The sequence below is a fragment of the Poecilia latipinna genome, unplaced genomic scaffold (genome assembly GCF_001443285.1).
Source record: "Poecilia latipinna isolate Pla-1442-1.1 unplaced genomic scaffold, P_latipinna-1.0 Scaffold363, whole genome shotgun sequence".
Lineage (NCBI taxonomy): Eukaryota > Metazoa > Chordata > Actinopteri > Cyprinodontiformes > Poeciliidae > Poecilia > Poecilia latipinna.
In genome coordinates this window covers 350,467-373,447 of record NW_015112979.1, presented here as the reverse complement: position 1 = coordinate 373,447, position 22,981 = coordinate 350,467, and the positions used below count along the sequence as shown (strand labels likewise).

The 22,981-nt window shown below is 40.0% G+C and overlaps 1 protein-coding gene and 2 long non-coding RNA genes across 10 annotated transcripts in view; 2 read left to right on the top strand and 1 right to left on the bottom strand.

Annotated features, from left to right (window-relative positions):
• Nucleotides 1-5,562: 5,562 nt before the first annotated feature.
• LOC106949790 (uncharacterized) lies at nucleotides 5,563-8,357 on the top strand. The gene is made up of 2 exons (XR_001425453.1): nucleotides 5,563-5,809; nucleotides 6,894-8,357. It is a non-coding gene; the product is annotated as an uncharacterized LOC106949790 (long non-coding RNA).
• anks1b (ankyrin repeat and sterile alpha motif domain containing 1B) overlaps nucleotides 6,500-22,981 on the bottom strand; it is a 206,927-nt gene continuing 190,445 nt past the window's right edge. For 4 of the 8 annotated variants that reach the window (XM_015036282.1, XM_015036283.1, XM_015036285.1 and 1 more), the window contains 9 exons: nucleotides 21,576-21,779; nucleotides 20,279-20,404; nucleotides 16,275-16,346; nucleotides 15,143-15,229; nucleotides 14,071-14,208; nucleotides 13,819-13,986; nucleotides 10,068-10,190; nucleotides 8,699-8,790; nucleotides 6,500-7,221 (listed from right to left, as the gene is read on the bottom strand). In XM_015036282.1, coding sequence (XP_014891768.1) covers nucleotides 7,173-7,221; nucleotides 8,699-8,790; nucleotides 10,068-10,190; nucleotides 13,819-13,986; nucleotides 14,071-14,208; nucleotides 15,143-15,229; nucleotides 16,275-16,346; nucleotides 20,279-20,404; nucleotides 21,576-21,779 — 1,059 coding nt within the window. In that variant the 3' untranslated portion in view covers nucleotides 6,500-7,172. The remainder of the gene's footprint in view (nucleotides 7,222-8,698; nucleotides 8,791-10,067; nucleotides 10,191-13,818; nucleotides 13,987-14,070; nucleotides 14,209-15,142; nucleotides 15,230-16,274; nucleotides 16,347-20,278; nucleotides 20,405-21,575; nucleotides 21,780-22,981) is intronic. The other 4 variants (XM_015036287.1, XM_015036289.1, XM_015036284.1 and 1 more) reach the window with 3 other exon arrangements.
• LOC106949792 (uncharacterized) lies at nucleotides 9,598-12,703 on the top strand. The gene is made up of 2 exons (XR_001425455.1): nucleotides 9,598-9,934; nucleotides 11,531-12,703. It is a non-coding gene; the product is annotated as an uncharacterized LOC106949792 (long non-coding RNA).

Sequence of the window (22,981 nt, the reverse complement as noted above, 5' to 3'; positions counted from 1 at the left end):
TAGTCACAATGTTTTCCCAACAAAGACCAGGCGTCTCATTGTCTCTGCTTACATTAAGACCGAGAACCAAACTGAGTCACATTAAACATGTTTTTTTTTTTAAGGAAATCATGAGCATATTTACTGCTGCCAGGCTGTTCACACCATTTAGTCATAAACATTGCTTGTCTCAAACAATTAGTGCTGCTGCTGCTGCTTCTGAGCTTCAACGCTCAGCAAGGCAGACAGATCTGGAGCAGAGTGAGTAGAAAAGCGTGAGGAGCTGTGCGGGCTTGTCGTCTACTTAGCCTCAGGAAGCTTCTGTGCTTGTGCACATTTTCTTCTCATCTTTAACGTGCTTAAAAAAAAACTTGTTCTCATTTGTAGAGTCCTAAAAATGAAATCTTGCTTACAAAACCCAGATTTTGGATGGGCGCTTTATGAAAGTGGTTGATGGGTTTTTGCTTGGTTAATACTCTTGTCGTGAGCTGTAGCTTTTTATTACAACAGATGGTCTCTATGGAGGAGTTTCTCTATTTAAGCAAGCTTGCCCTAGAAAAGTCCATGAGCCTGATTATACAGAAGGAACCGCATTACCCTGAACCAGAATGAGACTTGTGATATAACCTTGAATAACATCATATTATATTTTCACAAAAAAGTTAAAGCAAAATGTATATCTAGATTAAATTGCTTTGGTTTGAGATGGATTATTGCTGTTAGAATAATTATATTTATTTCAATGGATATAAGGAATAATGTAGAGTCAAGAAATGCCACATTTAGTGATGTCTGATAAAATGCCATGGGACTTGGTTATAATTAAAAAAAGTAATCTATCTTTCCCATGAGTGATTAAATGATGCTGCGTTTGTGCACATCAGGATTAGCTTGTTAAGTTCTGTAGCTAATTGTTAGCAATGAATGAGATTTGCATAGACATTAGCGTCAAGCTAGCCTTCTTTTCTGACTTTGGACACATGAAGTTGTCTGGTTATATTATGGTGACTGAATATGTACGGTAAGGTTTCCCCCAGAAAACTTGCTAATCCCGCTGAATTTTTGAGTTAAAAAAATTATTAAAGTTGACAGGAAATTTGAAAATATCACTTGAAGATTACTATCTGAACACCAACTATAAAGTCTTAAAAAATAACAGGAACCCTGTCTGTGTCTAGTCAGGTCTGGTTTCACTGGTTTGCGGTAGAGATTTGAAGCATTCATAATCTTAAAGACAAAAGATAAATTGATTTTTGGTCCTTTGGCTTTGTTTTTTGCAACATGTCCTTCTAAAACCAAGACTTTTCTATCTGGAAAATCAGTAAATACAGATGAGCTGCTTTCCTCTGCTTACAATCTTAATTTTAAGAAAACATAATCCTCTGCACACGGCTCTTTACAGCCATAATGGGCACGAGATGCTTGTTTTAATCATGTATCCTCCCCCAAACTCATTTAATATAAAAATGTATTCTGAAGATTATCCAAAGCCACTGTGGGTCTTTGGCAGTGAGCATGGTCAGACAGAACGACTTATGTTTTTCTTTTTTCAAACACCGTCAGTGATTTAGAACGAGGGAAGCTTCTTCAGGTCCGTACTCCATGTCTGGTGACGCCTTCCCTCCGATTCCCTAATTGCATAGTATGTTTCCTCTCTCTTGCTTCTACTAGAGAGGTGACTTAAGCAGCTTTTCTCTTACCATCACGGCTGTCACGATGCCTGACCGCCGGGAGACGACTTGATCTGAGACCACTGTGTCGCATCAGCTTTGGGATGTCAAACCTGATTCAGAGAGGCTGGCCGGGACGTCAGTAAAAACCTGTCAGCTCTCATCACAGTCATGCCTGTGGTAGCATGAGTTGTTTAGCGTGGGTTTCCCACTGAACCGACCACACAGGAAAGCATCAGCTCCGCATCCAGCAGCAGAAAATGTAGCAAAACCTAATGTTAAATACTTCCTGTGACCCAGCTTTTGTACCAAAGTGTTAAATAATTTGTGAGAATCCTTAGAATGTATTAATATGTAGTTATTTTTTGAGTAAAAACACTTGGCGCTCATTAGATCTCTTTTCAGTTCAGTTAAAAAATACCCAAAGTAAAGTTAAATGTCTGAAATATCTTCAGAGGTATTGTACATAGAGGATCTCCTGTAGCAGTCTGTATTGAAGCAGTTCTGTTGAAGCCTCTGACTGTAGCATGAGGATCTCTTGAGGAGGATGTTCAGGGTCGTCTGTAGAGTTCCTCATTTTATGAATAATCTGTTGTTGTTCCACAGCAAAACAGAACCATCCTTCTTTCTCACCTTGTTTAACCTTTTTTATTTGCTAGCTCTGATGCTAACAACTATTTACTCAAGTGAAAAAAAGTGTAGATGACAAAGTTGGTGTTTAATCCTAAATTCTTCGCTTAGGATTTTGTAGACATTGGATCCTGTTTTCTGCTAAACAGAAAATAAGATATTGAACCAAAACAAGAACTGACATCTAAAAGATTCTCTAGAATCCAACAGAAAACTCCAAAATCCTGCTTCTATACATGAAAGCCATTTATCCTTTTTGACTTTTCTGTTTACAAATATGCTGTTTTTTGTAATTTCTCCCACCATCTAAGGCAGAACCCGCTGTTAGTTCAGCCTTGCTTTTAAAAAGTCACCTCTATTGACGATGACAGAAGAAGAGGGGAGGCGAAGCGTCCCTCCAGGCTGTGGGGGTCGTTATGAAACATCCTGCTTTAGACGGCGCCATTTTGTACCCAGAAAACGAAATGGTGCCATTTATTTTTAATTCGGAAACACTCTGGATTCTAAGCAGTGTGTCTGCGAGTCTATGCAAACTTAAACTTGGTGATCACAAGGTTTCCCCCAGAAAACTTGCTAAGCCTGGTGGGGGCGCTCTGCAGTCATTCATTCAGTGGCCCGACATGTTTTTGAGTTTTGAAATGTTTAAAGTTGACAGGAAATTTGAAAATATCACTTGATGATTGTGTTATTGTAAGATTAATATCAAAACAACAACTATAAAGTCTTGAAATATGCAAACATAAAAAAAAAACTTCAATGAATAAACAATGCTAAGCCTGGTGGCCCGCCAGGCTTATAATACACTGGGGGAAACGCTGGATCACAATTTATTGGATATATTTTCATCTAAATTTAAGTGCGCGTTTAGGATATTTTAGAAGCGGCACTAAAATGTGGGTACATTTATAAACTTGTTTTGGATTTTACTTGTTTATATTTTTGCATATGTTTGAGGCAACTCACTAATATTTTAGTGCAGTAAATGTATTTAAATTTTTAAAACAATCTCCATTTCTGAAGTTTGTAAAGTACATTTGTGTTAGTTTTGCACCTCAGATGATAAAAGTAGCTTAATGTTGATTTACTTGGAAAATAAGAATTAAACCTGGTGAAGCGGTCGTTAAAAAACATAAGTTTCTCTGTCTGCTTAAAAAATATCTCCATCCAGTAGAATAGGGAACATCGGCTCAGATTTCATGAACTTCTTGCGTCGGTAAATCAATATCTCATTTCTGGTGTCATAAAATGACATTGGGCTAAACAGGAACTCCTCCAGGTCAGGCATGCAGAATCAGCTCTTCTTTAGCGTGATGTAATGCTTCTTTCCACTTCCTTCCCAGCAGTATTTCACATTTGGGTTCAAGTGAAGCTCAGTTTAATCTCCGTGCAGCAGCTCAGGATGAAACATTTCTGACCCAAGGCTACTGCACTGAAGAAAAAGAAAAATGCAAGCTACACTGAAAAGAAATTATTCCATTCTTTCATGGTTTAGGAAATAAATAACTGAAAGTTTTTTAAGTTTATTTCTGACCTCATGCTGAGCTTTTACATCAAATATTACAGCCCGGTTGCTAATAAATGAGGTTTTTATAGATGCTAACATGAAGCTAGCGTTCTTTTCTGACCTCTCCAGGTGGCAGTGTGCATGCAGGTGTGTGGTTTGATGAATTTGGAGGACAGTGAAGTCAGTCGAAGACAGTCGATTTGTAGGCCGTATTTTCTCTGCTCCTTGCATTACGTCACAAGCCAAAATGTTTGCCTACTTTTCAACAAGCCCACTTCTGCGTTGGCTTCTTTCAGCGCATTATGATAATGTGATTGCTGTAGCACAACATCTGCCAGGTGCATAACAACATGTTTGTGTTCAGCTGGAATTGTCTTTGTGGAAAACAGTTTCTTGGTGCAGATCCAAATTCATTAGGTGTTTAATACATAAGATAAACAGCGTCTGCAGGTCTTGGTGTGTGTGTGTGGAGTTGATTTTTATGCATTAGCAGGACAAAACTGTGTGTGTGTTGAATAAATGCCAGATATAATTGTGACTGTTACATGAGCAGCTTTTTTCTATTGTCTCATTTAGTTGGTATCCGTGGGCAGCACACACCATCTGCAACTTTGGCCCCGTCCCACAGTCTGACACACATAATGAAATAAAACATGTCATCTTCCCTGTTTTTTTTTTTTTTGTGGAGCTAGTTGACATATAGATACAATTGCAGCTCTTTATCTTTATTAAAGTTGCTCTTTCAGACTCAGTAAGTCCTGCAGCTTCTCTTCAGGCTAAATCTAGAAAATAAAAAATATCTAAAATTGGCTCCCAACTCCCTTTGCACTGGTCAACACTCCATACAATAAAGTTGTACGGATGCTTTCTGTCAGGTTGAGCAGAAAGCACCCAGCTGCACATAGGCAGTAAATAATCGGTGCTCCTATCTGCCGGCTGCAGATGGAAACGGTCCGGCCTCCTTCTGCTGTTTACTGCCCTTAAATATCCTGGTCCAGACGCTTGCTGTAAATGTCACCCCGTTGTAGCTCAACAAACAATTAAAGAGACTCATCTGTGCTTTCAACATGTTGAATTAATGTTGTAGGTCAACAGTTTTCTTGTTTTGTATGAATTTCATGTCAAAACTGCAATAATATGCCACCCTGCAGTGAGCAGAGATAGGAAAAGTGGAAACAAATGTCGATTGTGTCTAAGTTGGGTGCTGTTTTAGGAAGTTGGAAGTTTTTCCCAGTTGCAGACCTTGACTGCAGCAGGATGCATCTGCAAGGTTGTTTGAGCAGGAGCTGTCCGAGCAGGTGTAGGAGGTTAGCGCTGGCGTTTTCTGTCATGAAACGCTAGAATCACTGAACCACATTTTCTAAACCAGCTTGTTAACGATCGACGATGTTGAATTGTGACCTTATCCAGTCTGCTTTTGGCTGTGGCTTCATATCAGATGTAAATGTGTGGTTAGCTCTTACCTTTTCAAAGCCGTAGACTCTGTGTGTCCATGTAGAACGCTGCCAGCCTCTTCCTGTTTGCTGTGTAAATCCCTCACTGCTTTGCTTTGATAGGTTTACTGCATAAACAGGTTTACACACAGGCTTTATGTTTGTGATGACAGATTAGCGCTTCTATTTGATGTTTGGTTCTTTAATTTGGTTCCTCAGGTCGCTAATATTAGCTATGGTATGCTAGGCGATTTGTTCATGTCATAAACGTAGTTGAAAAAAGTACAAATTGAGCAATAATGGACTTAAAAGTTACTTGTAATTTTAAGTGTACCAAGATAAAAAATACAAAAATACCAAGATTCTGTGTTTTTGCAGCTTTTATTAATCTCATCCATGCCCATGATTAGTCAGAGTAAACTTTAGGTCATTTCTGTGCACCATTTAATCAGCAAAGGTGTAAACATAGATGTTGGACTGTGAATGGATAGAAGAAGTGCTAAAGATTAATAATCATTTTCTATTTGTTGTAGTGGCTGTTTTAAGGATCTGGAGTTCCTGACGTCACAGCCTGGATTTAAATCCTACATGAAGTAAGTGTTTAATAAGCCAAACAAAACTGAACATGAAAAGCAATTGGGCTTGAAAAGTTAAACTTTTCTTGCAGCATTATGAGGTTGCACTCGTAATTTGCCTCTAAAGTTAATTAAAATGGAAACAATTCATGACATCTTGAGAATAAATATGGTTGTACAAGTCAGATTTTATTTCATGTGCTTTACACGGATATAAATAATGGCCCAAATTACAAAAATCAGTGTGCTGGAAGCCCAAGCCTATATTTATATATATATATATATATATATATATATATATATATATATATATATATATATATATTAGTAAATCAGCAGTGATGTCACCATATGATCCATATTTTCACTCAAAATACAACCTCTACAATCTACCACTTTTTGACATGTCAAACCTTTATTTTGGTACCTTGTTTCCAGTGCCATGTACTGCAAAGTCTTTATTCTTTTCTCTTTACATTTCATGTATCAACAATGAGTTGGCAAAATATCTATGTACATTTTATAGTTGGATAATGTTTCATCCAAATAATACAGTAATACTGCGTTTAAAATAGTACATCTGCAAGGTAAGAGAAGAGCCCCATGAGAAATGGAGGTTGACCTGACCTAGGAATTAGCAAGCAACCTGCAACATTCACTCTCTGTACAAGTATGAACATTGAAACTCAGATTTGATTTATTTTTTTGTTAAAGGATTGCCATCATTCTCAGGCTCAAAGTTTTCATCTCAGCATATCATAGAAAAATAATGTAACATTAAGACAACAGTAGACAAGAATTGCACAAGGATTATCATCATGGTAATATAATACTCTCATAATAAACATTAAAATGTCGGGCAATACGAATATTTTTTTTTAACACTAGATGCTGTTTTGTTCACGTCGGCTTCTCATGACAAATCTGTTGCATCTTTAGCGTGTTGTTGCAGCAAATCCAATCACATTTACACAGTTGTGCATATGTTGTTGTTTTTTATTCTGACATTTAAAGAAAATAAAAAGAAATTAGCCAGCCAGATATCCTGGAACCCATGCCAAAGTGTTAAACATGCCCACTGATGTCCTGTTTCCGTTTCCAGAGTTCAAGCATCATGCCTCCCAGGTGGGCTGCATAAAACCGATCCCACTAGAGTCTCAGATATCCGAGGCTGCTTTCAAGTAAGTGTACATTCAGAGCAGACGGGTCGTCTTATCGCAACGCTGTCCTGTTAGTGTGTGTGGATGGGTGGGAACGTTTTGTAGTCAACCTCAAAACATTGTGGAGCAGCGTCCATGTTTGTTTCTAAAAAGTGAGCATGAGGGTCCGTTTGCAGTCCATTTTGCATTGTAAGTGTGACAAGGTCCATGAATAGGGCTGGCTACATTCTTTGCATTCCACAGTAATAGACATGAGCGTCCGCCATTGCCCTGCAAAATGAGATGACATCACTTATCCAGAGAGCCCTCACACCCCGCCTCTCCACTGGCCACCTTGCTCAGCAAATCCAAAATGGCCATCATGCGTCCCACAAGCCACATGCTATACCGTCTACACACGAGTTTCTTTCCCCATCCCTTAAATAAACTAGGAGCGCCTCGGTTTGTCCTGAACACATAAACAAACGTGTTGAAAAAAGACCTTAGAAAAACAAAAACAGTAACATCTGCCTGTGTCACAGGTCAAGTTTAAAGTCTAATTTCACAAAGAAATTCACAAGTTTGTTAGTTTCTCCAAAAAAGTAACTTGATATCAAGAATCAAAAAGTTAATACATTCTAGTAGCCTGCTAGCTGAATCAGCTTCAGTCAAAGTTACGCTGTGCTACAGCCTCTCTTTTTTTTAAAAAATGCTGTAAAAGCTTGTTGTCCCGTTCAGACAACATCCCTCGTCTTTGTCGGCTTAACAGACAGCTAAAACACTGTTACAGCTCTTAGAGCAGTACTCTTTGTTAAATCTTTAAAGTTGTCAGAAACAGTTAGGCGAAGGGGCTGATGTGAAGAGTACGGAAGAGGATTAGGGAACCTAACAGTTCTGACTTTAATCTCGGAATTCTGAGATTGAAGTCAGAATTCTGACTTTTTATAATCTAGATAGAGATATAGTCTAGATTTTTTTTTCTAGATTTTATGTTGAGATATCTAGATAGATATAATCTAGATTCTTTTTCTAGATTTTATGTCGAGATATTATCTAGATAGATATAATCTAGATTCTTTTTCTAGATTTTATGTCGAGATATCTAGATAGATATAATCTAGATTCTTTTCTAGATTTTTTTCTAGATTTTATGTCGAGATATAATCTGGATTCTTTTTCTAGATTTTTTTCCTAGATTTTATGTCGAGATATTATCTAGATAGATATAATCTAGATTTTTTTTTCTAGATATGTAGATAGAGATATAGTCTAGATTTTATCTAGATCAGAATTCTGGGATTAAAGTCTGAACTGTTTTAAAAAAAATTCCTAGTGGCCCTAATCCTCTTCCGTAGAAGAGAAAAGCGAGGGATGGAGCTTAAAAACGGAGAGATAAGAAGCTAAAGGCAGAGCAACTGAACAAAAAACTGAGCTGACCATCCCCCTACAGGTGGAGTCAGAAATGCACCACTACCCTGGGTTCAAAGGTCATGCGATAGCCCTGCAGGCAGGAGGACGAGGCCTAGGAGAGCAGAAAGAAAAAGAGAACGCAGCGCCAATCGTCATCATGCAGTGGACAGGCTGCGCTAACAGGGACAGGGGGGACAAGGTGTAAAGTATTTGTTTTTCAGCCGGTGAGGTGATGCGGCGGCGTGCGTCGCTTGTGCCCAACTCCGGGGCCGGGCCCCGATACAGGGCAACTTCTGAAAGGCACACACACACAGGAGTGGACAAGGCGGGTGTATGTTAGAAAATAGTGGTCTCGTACTTGGTGTTGACTCCTCTCTTTGCTTCCTGTCCAGGCTCCACAATCCACGGCACGTTAGCATGGCCCTTCTGGTCCATTGACGGCTGCTCCATCTGGACAAGACAGAAAATCAGACATAAGCTAAATAAAGTCCTGTTTAACTTGCAGCGTCCTCCACTATGATGAACATCCTCTAGTTTGAGTGCAATTCGTTGCTATGCACTGGGACAGGGCGTCCTGACCTTTTGGAAAGTAAACAGGCCTCCACTGCTCTTAACAGTGGACATGAGCTGCTTTTGGCATCAGACTCGTGAATCTACACAAAAAGAAAAAGCAGCTAATGGCTACTGACAAGCATGATGGGAGATCTGTGATGCCGTTTCTCTTCCAAAAGTCCAAAGAACCTTTTTGGTGCATACAGAGGCTTTTTATTTACACATCTGGTGGACTCTGTACATAAACAGAAATCTGATTACAATCTAGTCAAAAGAAGCGCTAACACTTTATTTGAAGGGATGCATAAGACTGACATTAACACCTGTTATGAACATAAAGGAGTATGTTTGACTGTGTCATGAGGGGTAATTTGGAAAATAATGACACTTAATGCAACTTTTAAAGCAACTTTGCATCAAGTGTCATTATTTGCTGAAAGACACTTCATGACAAGAGCCATAAACAATCATAAATACTCCATGTTCATGACAGGTGCTATATTTATGATGGTCTCATGCACACCCCTTCAAATAAAGTGTTGCCAAAGAACCAAACAAATGGTTTGTAAGAGACAAAATTCAACTTCTTCCACGACTACCATGATGTAGAACTCGACCCAGAACAACTGGAACCAACATCTAGTTTTTAAATTATGGACTATTTATTCTTATTAAACATGGGGAACCAATGTTTAGTTTTATATTTCCTTCTAACTCATGTAAAGCACTTTGAACTGCCTTGTTGCTTGAATTATGCTATATAAATAAAATTATTTGACCTAAATCCTCCAGGATTGTTTTGGGTTGAGCTCAAGAGGATCCAAACAAAACGCTTAAAGGTTTATGGATGCCCCAACTACATATACTGCTGTTCAATTGACAAAAGCCATATTAAAACTTCTACAAATGAACCTGTTGTATTTCTGGTTTTTCAGTGATATTTTAATGTTTATCTGTTCGACTCTCTTTCTGTTCAAGCGCTAAATGGAAACTGAGGGACACAGAACAGACTGAAACACTAAAGCCGAGGCAAGAGAAATAGGTTAGCTTTTTTTTCACAGCTGTTACTAAAATATGAATATGGATACAAGAAAGAGAACAGGACAAAGAAAACTTTTGTTTTGAATGGATAAACTGTGGGAATAAAGAACAGAAGAAGGAAAAGTGTGAAGGACCTGGAAGTGAGCTTTGTAAGGAAGATGGAAGAGTCGAGGGGGAGGAAGAGGAGGGTGAAGAGGAGGCCGGTGGGGGGTGTAAATGTGGCCCAGTGACCAGCGGCTGGAGGGAGACATGATAACCTACAGGGGCAGAGGTCAAACTCGTCAACGTGGGCGAGCTCTACAGACACGGACATCAACAAGCGGCACTGCAAAAACCACGACGACACAGCAGCTGCACTCAAAAAAAAAAAAAAAAACCCACAGCAAAAACCATGGCAACGACATGGCAGCAAACTCATTGCCTTGGCAACAGCGTAGGACAGCATCGTTACTGCAGTTCAGCCAAACCCAAGCTGGAAAAAGCGACGTTACGCCACATTAATCCACCAATTTCTGCAGCAACAGCTAAAAGGACTTTGGGACAGCAACAAAACAAACAGAGTTTGGGAAACGAGTCGCTGCAAGGCTGACAGAAAAACTCAACCGAAAGTGAACATTACAATCCCAAAGCCAGAAAATCTGATTTCATGTGAATTTTTGTTTAGGAGGGAAAAATAATCAACAGAAAAATTCCTACTGCTACATTTCTCTTGTTTACTAGAGAGAAGAATGGCAGCTAAAGGAGCAGCAGGCTAACTAGCCTAGCCAGAGAAAATCTACTCAACAGGCACGATTTCTTCTAAAAATTGTAAATTAAGCAGATTTTTCTGTGTACATTTGTAAGAAATAACTGGAAAAGCAAAAATATTTTAGACAATGTACTTAATCCCAACCAAAAATAAAAATATCAAGTCGTTTCCATGAGTACAATAATAGACTTCACACACCTACCCACTTCTGTTAGAATCTACCAATAAATATATTTTCTACTGCTGCTACAATAATTTAATGTTAGTTTTTATTTAAACAGAAAAGTAATTCCCTGCTGCTTATGATCCAGTCACACACTTTTTGCATAGTTCATTGAACCAATAGAAACCAGCCATTTCTATTGGCTGGTTAGAGTTGGTGTCGATCGTTTGTGCAGCAAAAATGTTTGTTAGTGCCGCTATCATTTTAAAGATACTAAGAAATGTTTCCAGAGGTCATGATCGACACCAATTTTGTCTGATTTGAAGAAGGTGGGCAGCCAACTTCACTCGGTCATAAAACAGCAGTGGCACAAAATGCTGTGACATTTTTGAGGTTGGATTTGTTTTACACTGAAGCTGCGAGGCGATTATTAAGTCTAAGTAACAGTAAATACTTACAACCTTTTCTTTTAACAGAACCCGACACCAGTAACTGTTAACTGCCACTTTAACGCTGATTAAATTTCTTTTTTCAATCAGATGGATTGTCTGTCTGGGTTTTTAATGATTCGCTCATATTGTGACATTTACCAGATATTAGATCCCCGTTTTTAACTTTAATCAAAAAAAAAAAAAAAATCTATATTTCTGTTATTTGTAGTTTATTTGCTCCTCTGTTTCTTCAAGGTCAGGCAGGCAACTGCAGCAGAAACCAGTTTCTTCCTCGGGGTTTTAAATCCCTCCCAAGCTTCAGAAAGTCGTTAAGCCTACAAATTTCACCTGAGGGCCCTCTAACATGCAGGCATGCCTGGAAGACTTTTAAAGCTTTGAACCCAGAAGGCGTCATAATGAGATCCCTGGACTACCTGGGTTCTCTTAATGAGCGAGGGTTCGACTCCAAGCTAAACATTTTACAACAAAGTTAGTTAGCAGCAGTAAATCATCAGCCCAGAGGAGTTATCCACCAACAGAGGGCGATAGAGAGGCGGAGCTACAAACTGTTGAGAAATCCAAGCTGGCAAATAACAAGCGATAATTTTATACCCAGTATAAATTAAGAAGTCCGTATCCCACCCAGTTCTGTGTTTATAGCAATTATTTGTGGAGTACTTGGCATCCAAGAAGCTGAGTTACCACGACAGACTACAGCAGCTATGCAACAGGCCTGTTTTTATAGCGCTGGCGAGCTTTTCCATCCACGTTTGTATACAGAATTACATGTCAGTCTTAAAATAAAATAGACTCGCATTACTGGTCTGTAATTGTCTCGACTAAAAGAAGCAGCGACGTTGCATCAGAGGCCAAACGTTACAGATCTACAGACTCTGCTGCACATTTTCACACCACAAGCCTTTAACTAGACCGTATACATGCACACGAAGGCCGGGGATGAAAAAACAAACTACAAATAATAGTTAATGTAGTGGTTGCAGACTCAGCAGAATGTGAGTACATTTGCCGTCATCCATCATCTCTGTACTGTAGGCATATGATCACTCACAGATACAGCATGTGGGCTCATAAGCCGTCTCTCCTCTCGCTGCTCTCTCAACAGCATCTCACGTCTAAGTTTGGACAGTGAGGCTGTCCCTCCGACGCCGCCGTTCGCCACCATCACGCTGTGTGTGTTACGGCCTGAAGCGTCCTCAGGAACCAGACACCGAGCCCTGCGGACCCGCATGCTGCTGGGCTTGTTACCGCGGCTATTTTAAAACGCCGCCGCCGGCTGATGAAGTGTTGACAAACTCACTTTGGGTTGCTATGACTTCAAGAGGCAGGTCACTTTCATACAGAAGAGTAACAACAAAACCTGATCTGACCTCTTGTTATGATTAAAAATATTCCTGTTGTTTCATCTTATTTTCTTATTAGGATGCAAAGAGTCAATGCGTTACCAGGGTAACCACGCAGACTAACCTGATGCTAAAAAACAAGAATCGCAATAATTTTAATACTATTTCCAATATCGAGTGGATTACAGAACTGAAAACACTTAAACTCAAACTGAAAGGTCACAGCTGCAGACTGAGTGGAAAAATCTATAACGGGTCTGATGTATGTTCACATACCAGAGTTTCTAGAAAGTTGAGGAAAGTCTAGAATTTGATCCAGGAATTAACTCTGGATAAGTATGAGAGAATAAAACTGAATACAGAAACTAACTTAGTAAACGTTTTATTCCTCCCATCAGTCTGGATCGTTCTATGAATTTTGCCAGTCAGAAAAACATCTGACTGCATTTTTAATTGGGATCCTAAAAGTTATGCGGTTGGAGATTTTTTCATTCTCCAAGACATGTATTTCAAAAATAGCAAAACTAGGGCTTTATATTTCTGAATATTTGGGTATTCAAGCAACAAACATATTGAAGCGTAACTATAAACCGTGACACAAACGCGTCGCCTTTATTTTCCCTTTTCGTGAGGCTCTAAAGAACTGACACGTCTATCTTTTGACATGTTTTTACCAACTTATCAGCAGGGTACATTATATTCTTTAAGCGCACAACTCGCACAAACCCAGAGTGAGCAAGCAAGCCTCCAAGGAGCGAAATGCAAACAGGCCTCATCAATCAGCCGAGTGTGTAAGAGACTGCAGGGACAGCAAGACCGAGTGGAAGCTTAGCAGATTAAATATCCACATAAACCTTTGCCACATCGTCCACTGGGCCGGGACACACACAGACACAAGCAGCACAAGATTGGGACTGAGAGGTGAAGAAGTTGGGAATGAGCAGGGAGGAGATGATGTGAGGGTGTGTCAAAAATGGAGGTTAATAGAATGATGTTAGTGTTGCATCGAAAGCTAATAAAACGACGCTTCACTTGAGTTCAGGGGTTAAAAGATGATGAGAAGTGAAAATCCATCCGAACGAAGAGTGATAAAATAAAATTCAAGCAGCTTTCGCTTCGTCGAATGTTAATCTTTTTCGTAGTTCTGGATGGATTTTCTCTCGCCGCCGCGTCGATGCTTACTGATTTGCGGATGTTGACGCGGGGCTTGGGGACGGGCTTGCCGGGTTTGCTGTCGAAGCTTTCGGGGAGCGTCGCCGAGCCGTGGCCGCTCTTCCTGGCTTGCAGAGCGAGCTGATAGGCCACCTCAAAGGCCTGGCCAAGCGTCAGGATGATCTCATAGGCCAGATTCTGGAGAGAGAGAGGAAGCATTTATGAGAACAGGAAGGTTAAAAGCCACGAAGCGCCCCGTGAAGCCGCGGCGGCAGGACTGACCACGTCGAAAGCAGTGAAGACGTGGCAGTAGTGGTGACTGGATTTGAGGTCTTTGGTGATGTAGGCAAACGTAGACAGATCTTCTGGATCCTGAGCTGCACACGAGATGTTGCGGATCTCGTGCTCCGCTATGATGTTCTGCAGAGGGAGGAGAGGAGAAGGAGCTTAAAAAGACGCAGTTTCTTCAAAGGAAAACAAACTGATTTATTATTTATCCCACAATCATAGTTAATATTGCAGAGTATTGGTTTGAAAGTTTTTAGAAGTGACTGCTGGTGTTCCTTTTCTGGTTTAATCAGCACTTTGTGTCGCGTTAATTAAGGCAATAAATTATACATCATCTAAGGGATGGATTGTTTTTTGTACGAAGTTAAGAATATTTAAAAGTTACACCAGATTTTCTTTAGAAGGAAGATATAAATGCTTATTGTGAGATAATATCAGTGGGGGACGTTTCACTCGACATCAGGTGAACTTTTGGTCTTTGACGCAGAAAATTAAGGATCGCAGTAAAGATTTAACAGATATTTATCACTGCTTTTATGAGCAAAGTGGTTCAACTCTACAGATTATAGACAGACTGTGTAATCTATGACGTCCATAATCTGTTGGTATAACGGATCGTATTTACACCAGTCAGCTCTGCATATTTCCCTCCAAAATAGATGCCATCAACTTTTTGGAGTTAGGTGATCACAGATGTCTTTTTGTGATTTTTAACTTCTTCCATTCACTATGTTTTTGACCCATACTGTATCTCCAGATCTGTGTTTGGACCTTTTGTGTCGGAGGTTTTCATACGTCACTAAATTTTACTGTCTTGGTAAAACCCTTATATGAATTGGTGTTATTTTTTTACACTATTCATGTTTTAGTGTTTATTCCTGACATCCTCCTCATCAGTTCCCTAAAGATGGCGGCCTGTTTTAAAGCCGAAGAATAAACCAAACTTCCACACTTTGATCCTGTTTAGAGTCAGACGTGATGCCTCTGAATGCCACTCTTCCCTTCATGTTCGCTGACCTTTCACGTGTCATTTAGCGTAGGCGTCGCTGGGACTGCGCGCCGTTACCTTATTGGTGGCGTCGATGAACTTCACTCCCTTGTAGGACACGGAGAGGACGATGGTCGGCACTTTCTTCATCTGTTCCGTCGACTTCTTGGAGGGCAGAGGAGACAAAACGCGGAAACAGAAAGAAGAGGCAGCTGTGATTTTTAAACTTTGCATCGGTTTGCCTCAGCCTAAAGCGTAGCGCCGTCTGAGAAAGCTCCTTCAACTTCCTCCTCCATGAAAAGCATATCATCTCCTCGAGAACCAACAGAAAATAAATGTTAAACCAGCAGCAGGCGTTTTCTATACCACGTGGCACTTCATTAAGCCCCTGCAGTATATCTCACCTCATTCTTTTTAATTACACACACATATTGAAGAGATTATGCAGCAAAGAGCTCGACCTGCCAAAAGCTGTTATACATTCAAAGACGTGAGCAGAGTACTTCTCTCTTTCTTCCACATTTAAAAACAATTTGTCCTTCATGAGAATCTACTGCCTGCTTTATTTTCTAGATCTTTCTGTTCTCTAGTTCATCCTCTCTGCAGCACATCGACCCAGTTACCAACAGGTTATGCCAAAAGATCTGCCAACAGCGGCTGCATTTTGCTATGAACCTGGAAGTTAAACGTCTCCGTTTCCATCAAGGGATGGATAAAAGGAGCTGCTGGGACAGGTGAGGCAGGTGGAGGTGCATTAGCAATGTGCATCTCATTGCACTTCCTTTGCAACCTTGGCGTGTTGCAAAGGGGTTGGCCGAGCAACGCTGCAGAAAGCTGAGAGGAAAGATGCTGCAATGAAAATGGAGAAAAGAGAACGGGACGCTCTGCTCATGAATTTTACACTGCAGCAGGTCGGAAAGAGAAGAAGTCTGGGTTGCAGTAGGAGAAACACAATAAGCTGTTATAAAGAGGAACAGCCAATGATAGAACACTTATTTTTAAAAATAAGGACAATTTAATCTATTTTTTCGCCTGGATTAAAGCTAATGGCACAATGTTCCAGAGGTTACATAGGTTTAATGGAAAAGTTATTTGACAGGAAGGATTTTTTAGGCCTTTGTGAATATGACTTAAACTTTTCGCCTTATCTTGGCATCTTGTTGTCTGCAGGTTAAAACGTAGAAAGGAAGAGCATCAGACTGAGCTTTACCCTCATTTTAGCGCAGGCATCTTGTGTGGACTCCGTCCCTCTCAGCTCCTTCACCAGCATGGAGCCCAGGTACTGTAGAAAACACACACAGAAGCTGTTGGCTTGTTTGTCAGCACCAGATTACAGCAGCCTAATTAAAACCCTGCTGGATGCATTGACAGGTCAACAAATGCAGTTAAGAGAGAGACAGATTGTAAAGTTTCCTTCCATCTAAAAAGTTATGGAAACCTGGTTTTTATTACGGTCAAATTTGATTCTTTTCAAGAAAAAGGAACAAGCATCATGATCCAAATTCATCCTGTCAGCTCTGAGTGCAGTTTTGACGAAGATGATGAAACAGTCAGAGTCGTCTTCCAGTGATGAACGGACCGTCCTGCTGACATTAACAGCACCAGCAGGATTCTCTCTGCCTGGATCCTGAGTACCGACAGACACTCAACAGCTTATAGAGGAGACCTTATTCTCTAAAGTGGGAACAGAACAAGGCTTTCAGTGAATTAAAGGGGAAGGACCTGAAGATTTTAGGTCTCATCTGTTCAACTTTGCTCCAAATGACTCAGATAAAGTTCTTCTTATTGACTTCTTACCTTTCATTTTACATCTTTGGGTCGTTTCCTTACTGATATCAGGAAATTGGCTGGAAATGTTGATGTTTTGCCCTGAGTGGAGCTAATAACATTAAATGGTTGTCATGTCAGAGTTGCTGGCAGCTGTCCTGGTAATTGCGTTACGCCGTGTCCCCGTGTCAGTCACTGCTGTGCAGCGAAACGTCTTTTTATTGGCTTCAGGTTCCCCTCACAAGGATAGAGCGATAAAGCTGGACTCTGTCGTCACGCCAACATGAGTTTACAAAAACGCCAATTTGTTTTTTTTTTATTATTCCAGCAATAGTAATATTTTATATTGACCTTCATGTTTTTTGGGATCCCATCTAAATATTTCAAAAGGTCTCAGTCAGGTTTACAGTCAGCAATCACTAAAAAGTTTAAAACCACTAGAACAAAAAAGATTGGACAGAAACTGGAAATGATTACTCTTACTGTAAATAACTTTAGTCAAAAATTGTTTGATTGAGAACAAAACTGGAGAAGTGAGACAACCGAGGTTGGACAAAAAGTCATTAAGTTTGTATTACATCTTTATTTTTAAAAAGTGACGTTTCAGTCTCTCCAAGTCTACATTCAGTCGTGAAAAACAGGTTTTTATTACGTTTTCTCCGTCTTGTGAATCCAATATAAGAGATTGTGCTATGTTGGATTTATGTTCCAAAGTTTTAAGTTGTTATTGCTTGGATGGATCATGTTGGCCGCTAACGATGGCGCTAATAACGTTAGCATGACTTCGCTAAACTGTGAGCTGATGCATTTCCTATGCTGTGGCTGTAAGCTTTGTTTGCCGAACAGCCTGCACCGATTCTGGCTTTTTACCATCCGTCCATCAGAACAAACACAAAGCTGCCTTATCAGTGTCTTTTCCATCCAATTTATTTCTGTCCATCCTGCAGCTCCTGGCACCTCGCTCCATTGTGGCTCTCGCTCGTTTATCTCACTTTCCGAGTTTCCTTTAGCGTTCTGCACCAGGAACAGGGATCTGGTGTTTGAAAGCACCGCCGTTTCCCTGGTGAAATAAATTACCACCACTGTCTCTAAAAAGGAAAAACGTCCAGACGCTGCGTTGTATTCCTACAACTGAGACTTCCTACTGGTCCTAAAGCTAAACTCTGTGCTATTTATAATAAAAAAATGTTTTAAAAGCCCGAAAATAGATTCACGTTTTTACTTTGTATCTCTCATCAATTCCTTTAGATTAACAGAAACTACAGATTTTTTTTTTCTCATTTATATGAAGGACATTTTTAGGAACTAATAATTTGTAATCCATGACTCTGTCCAAGTTTATGGGTTATAAATAAAACACGATGACACAAAAAGCCTGGAAGAGAGCAGTTTCTTCCTCACACAGTGAGGATGATGATGAAGGGAGAAGAGGAAAGTCTGTAAAGCTCGCCGTCACCGAGTCTCCATAGCAACATTAAATGCACAAACTGTAACAGAAAAAAGCCCCGCCACCGCAAATGTTTACATTTATGATGGTAGGACTTTGCTAAACTCAGACTGTCCTTTTGACAGCAGAGATGCTAATAATTGTCCCACTAATAATTCTGTGGAAACCAAAGTTTTCTGAAATGTTCAGTGTGTAAATATGCATCCACATAAAAACATACTAGCACAGTTTTTACACATCTTCACCTGAAGTGCTCACTAATGTTTCCCTTCTTAATAAACCCTCCAGTTTCTTGTGTCACAAAACGGGTTTCTCCACCAGTGGTGGCTTCATCTGTGTGTTACTGGTGAACACGGCCAGCTCCAGTTGGCTCAAAGAGGGGCTTCCCAGTAGCATGCTGGGATTTGGAGCAACAGCTTGATGGATGTTTCTGCTGTTACCGAATGTTTACAGAACATTTTACTCAATAATTACTCTCTGTAATTACTCAACAGCATGTTTGATCAGTTCAAAGTCAAACTTTTCATCCAAACAAAGAGGATATATTTTAAAATCATGCCTACATTTCAACAAAGCTTGCACCGGTTGACTTGTGCGAAATATTAAGTTCATTCATTCCCCCGTATGTGTTGGTGATCTATAATTTATGCCTTCTCTGGCAGAGCTGCACTGGATTTTCCCCCAAATTACATCCATATAAGTTTTTCCATTTATTTAATTCATGCGCCGACACTGATTTAGCTCATAACTGTTGTATATCTCCACTGCCACGCTGTCAAATCAATCAGAACAATTTTATTTGAGAGATCCTCTTACATTTCCTCTCAATCTTCCTAAGATTTCATTTTGCTCTGCAGTGGTTTCCCTGCAGCGAGTCAGAAATCATTTTCAGTCCGGATGCTCCGTGTCTAACCCTCCGGAGGTTCGCGGCTCTTTCTGCGGACATGAAGCATCCTTTATGCAACCGGCTGAAGGTCTGGACTTAAAAAAACTGACTGCAGGTGAAACTGATCTCCAGTGTTCAGTAAACAGAGAATCAACAGGAAACAGTTGAATCTGGATTATTTGCAGTGTTTTATGAAAAACCCAAAGTTTAGACACATTGATCAGGTCAGCACGTTTCTGATTTGCTTTAATCAAGAAAAACTAAATTAAATGTCTAATTGTGCTGTGAACAAAGAATCACACATTTCTAAGCATATTTCGTCTTATTTCATTCTAGAAATTACAAAAAGTGACCAATTTTCTCCAATCAATCAAGAATAAGGTGGTGTAGCCAGTACCTGGACAGATCATATACAATATTAAGGCCACTTTAAATGGTCTGCATATTATTTAGGATTATTTTTTAAATAAGACAATGCCAATATTTGTGAGTCAAAAGAGTTTAAATTACGTTAGAGATGTTTGGTTGTACTTGAACGCACCAGATTCCTCCAACACCTCACCAGTCTGTTTGGTACCTGAACGCAACGCGCCGTTGGATATTGATCGCCTGATTTTTCTCTTGTACCACAGATGTTTATAATTGAATTGAAAATGTTTCAGGTGAGTAAATTCAGTTCAACACAGAGCGCGTTGGTTTGACTGGTTCCATTTCAAATGTCTCTGTAGCTCAATTTCCTTCAGCTCTGCACATAAATGTTCTCCATGGTTCTGGTCGGTCTGTCTGTCGGCACAGGAACTTCTTTTAGTAGTTTTATGTTCATGTTGACATAAAGCATTCCTTGACTTGAGGCTGAAACACAGTTGGATGTTGAGTTTTTGCATCGCCAACCCAAATCTGCAACCTCAACTTTCTTGAAAATTATGCAAGACCTTTGGTGAAATGTCAGGAAATCAACCAGTCAAAAGTCTGGTCACAATAACCAGAACCTTGTTGATGCTTCAAAATGTTTGTATCTGGGTGAAACTTTCTACACAACATTTAGTCCAATGCTGATGGGGTCACATGCGCATCTTTGACTCTGTAAGAACCAGGTTAAAGGGTTTGGACTCACATAAGCTTCGTAGTCACAGGACTGGAAGATGAGCTTCTCTGGATGATGCTGCCAGTACTGAACAGGCGTGGAGGACGTCGCCTCGTTGGGCGGACGCAACGTGATCGGCTCGCACCATTCGCCAGCCTGCAACCACAAACAAACACACGCTAGCACTGATTGCTCGGCTTGTTCTGGTGTAATGACAGAAGAAACATCCTTCCTCCCTCCCATCACCGTGCAAAGCTGACTCATGAGCGCCACCTCAGCGCCGTTTAACAGAGGAGATGCACTCTGAAACACACACACACACACAGCTGGGATTCAGACGCACAACCAGAAGTGTGTTATTCTGCACTGATGAGATCCGTGATTCACCAAAAGACCCCAATCACAGGAAATCAAAACACAGCTGCCGTGTTCGACGTGTGCATCTGAATTACTGCGCTGATTAAAAGTCAAGAGGTCTGAGTTTCTAGTTTGGATGTAATTAAAAGTTGTTGGGAAAAACAATAAAAATATTAATTTGGTGACAAATATCTGCATATACAACTAAAAGGGGAAAAAAAAATCTCCTACTCTATAAAAGCCTTTGTGCTTTCCCAACATATTTGGACGATTTTAATTCGAATTTTGACAAAAATGAGAAATTGAGGAAATATAAATCAACAAATTTTGAAGCAATAACCTTAAATAAGAACAATAATATTTGCTTCTGGACATATTAAATAAAAAACATCCTTACTTTGATGTCCATCTAATGTCTAAAATAATAGACTTGAATGATAAACAAGTTCTTAACCAACATTTCTAAGGATGTGTGCACCGTTTAGATCCAAAAAGAGACAGAATGGTGACTGCAGCAGCTTATGGGTTTGATAGGAGCTTTAAGTGAAATTAACCATTTCACTGCACCAACAATCGTCTACAAGTGGAGAAAATTCAAAACAACACACCCAGGTCTGTCCGTAAAAGCAAGTTTACCCTGAAAGCAGCATGCAGGATGATAAAAGTCTTAAAAAACCCTAAATGTCATCATGGCCCCTTCCTACTGCTGCTATCTACATAAAATACACGTCTGTATAATCAGAAAGAGACTGAAGATGTCTTCAGATCTGAAGACAAAACAATTAAGAAAGCTAAAAGAGACAAGTTGGAATAAAATATTAGCAGAATAATTTAGTATTTACAAGGAAAAGAGGCACAAATTATTAGACCAATTGTAATCTATAAAAAGATTAATTTCCTCCAGTAAACATGTGAACCATTAATGGTCAGATTTCCTACCCAGCCCCTCCATTCATCCCTCCATCCTCACCATGCTGACTTGAGCCATCTGTCGCTCCAGCTTGGATCGCGGCACGTCGTCAAAGTAGTTCTCGGTGCTGCGCTGCCTGCGCCGCGCGTCTGCCTGCATAATGAGGTGCTGCACGTCCAGCGATCCGCCGGGAACCCCCGCCGTATACGCTGCCTGGCCTACCGAGGGGCTGAGCTGGGGAGGAGTGTGGTTCCCTCCAGGCTCCTGGAACAAAACCCAGCACAGGAAGCAAGCGTGAGTGGCGGCCTCCGTCGTTTAATAACCTGATTTCCCGTCGATTCTGCTGCAATAGAGGCACGAGGTTTTACCGTCTTTCTAAAGTGCTCGGCTTCATAAACTACTGCTCTGAAAATGGGAAAATAAGAGGAAGAATCATCATTAAAACCTAAGAGGTCATAGAGGGACGGATGTTTTTTCTGTAAAAATCTAAAATCCAAACTCCATCTACACAAACAGACTAATACAGAGTAGTGACTGTATCAGATGGGTTTTCTATCGTTCCTTCTACTGAGCTGCTTACACGCCACAAGATGATGAAGCTTACACTAATCATCTTAACAGAGTCAAACATCATAATCTAAGACATCCAATATAATCTGCCTTCAATCATAAGCTGCATACATGTATTTGTAATCACTGCAGGGCTGAAATATCAGGTTTATGGAGCACAAATGAGGCCAATAAAGTTGTTATGTTCAACACATCAGCATATTTTTCTACTTTGCCAAAAAAGTAAAGTGAAGCAGCAAAAGTAATATATTTCTTCTAGTTTGTGTTTTAGCTCCACTGTGTAAAGGGTTCAACTGGGTGGACTCATCCATCACTTCCTCTGCTGGCTGACACACACACATACACACACACACACCATGGAAAGGAAGAGCGCCTTTATGGTGACATATAGTGTTGTGACTGGAGAGGAACAGGCTGGGCTGGATGCAGGAGGATTTATCTTCACAGCAGATTTAGATAAATACAGTCATATTTAGATTTGTGCATTAATACTTATTTTAATTGAAATGATCTGATGGACGGTTCCAGTATGGAGAAAGAAAATCTATGAAGAAAATAGTTTAATTTAAAAGTCGTCTCCAATCCTTTACCCATACAAATGACTGCATTCAGATATTCCATCTGCATAAAATCCGTCCATCTGTACTTCATCTCATTTATCCATCCGTCATCTGTAAATCCATCTACATTATTAATCTGTCATCCTGCTTGTCCATCCATCTGTCAATATATTTATCCACTAATCCATCCATCCATTAATTAATCCATCTGTTTTTTCCAGTTTTCCTCCATCTAGCTACTAATCCATCCATCCATGCATTCACGTGTCTAAGATCTTTAAATCCACCAAGTTTTATATTTACACTTTAGCATCTGGCTAAAGAAGGAGTGGGAAA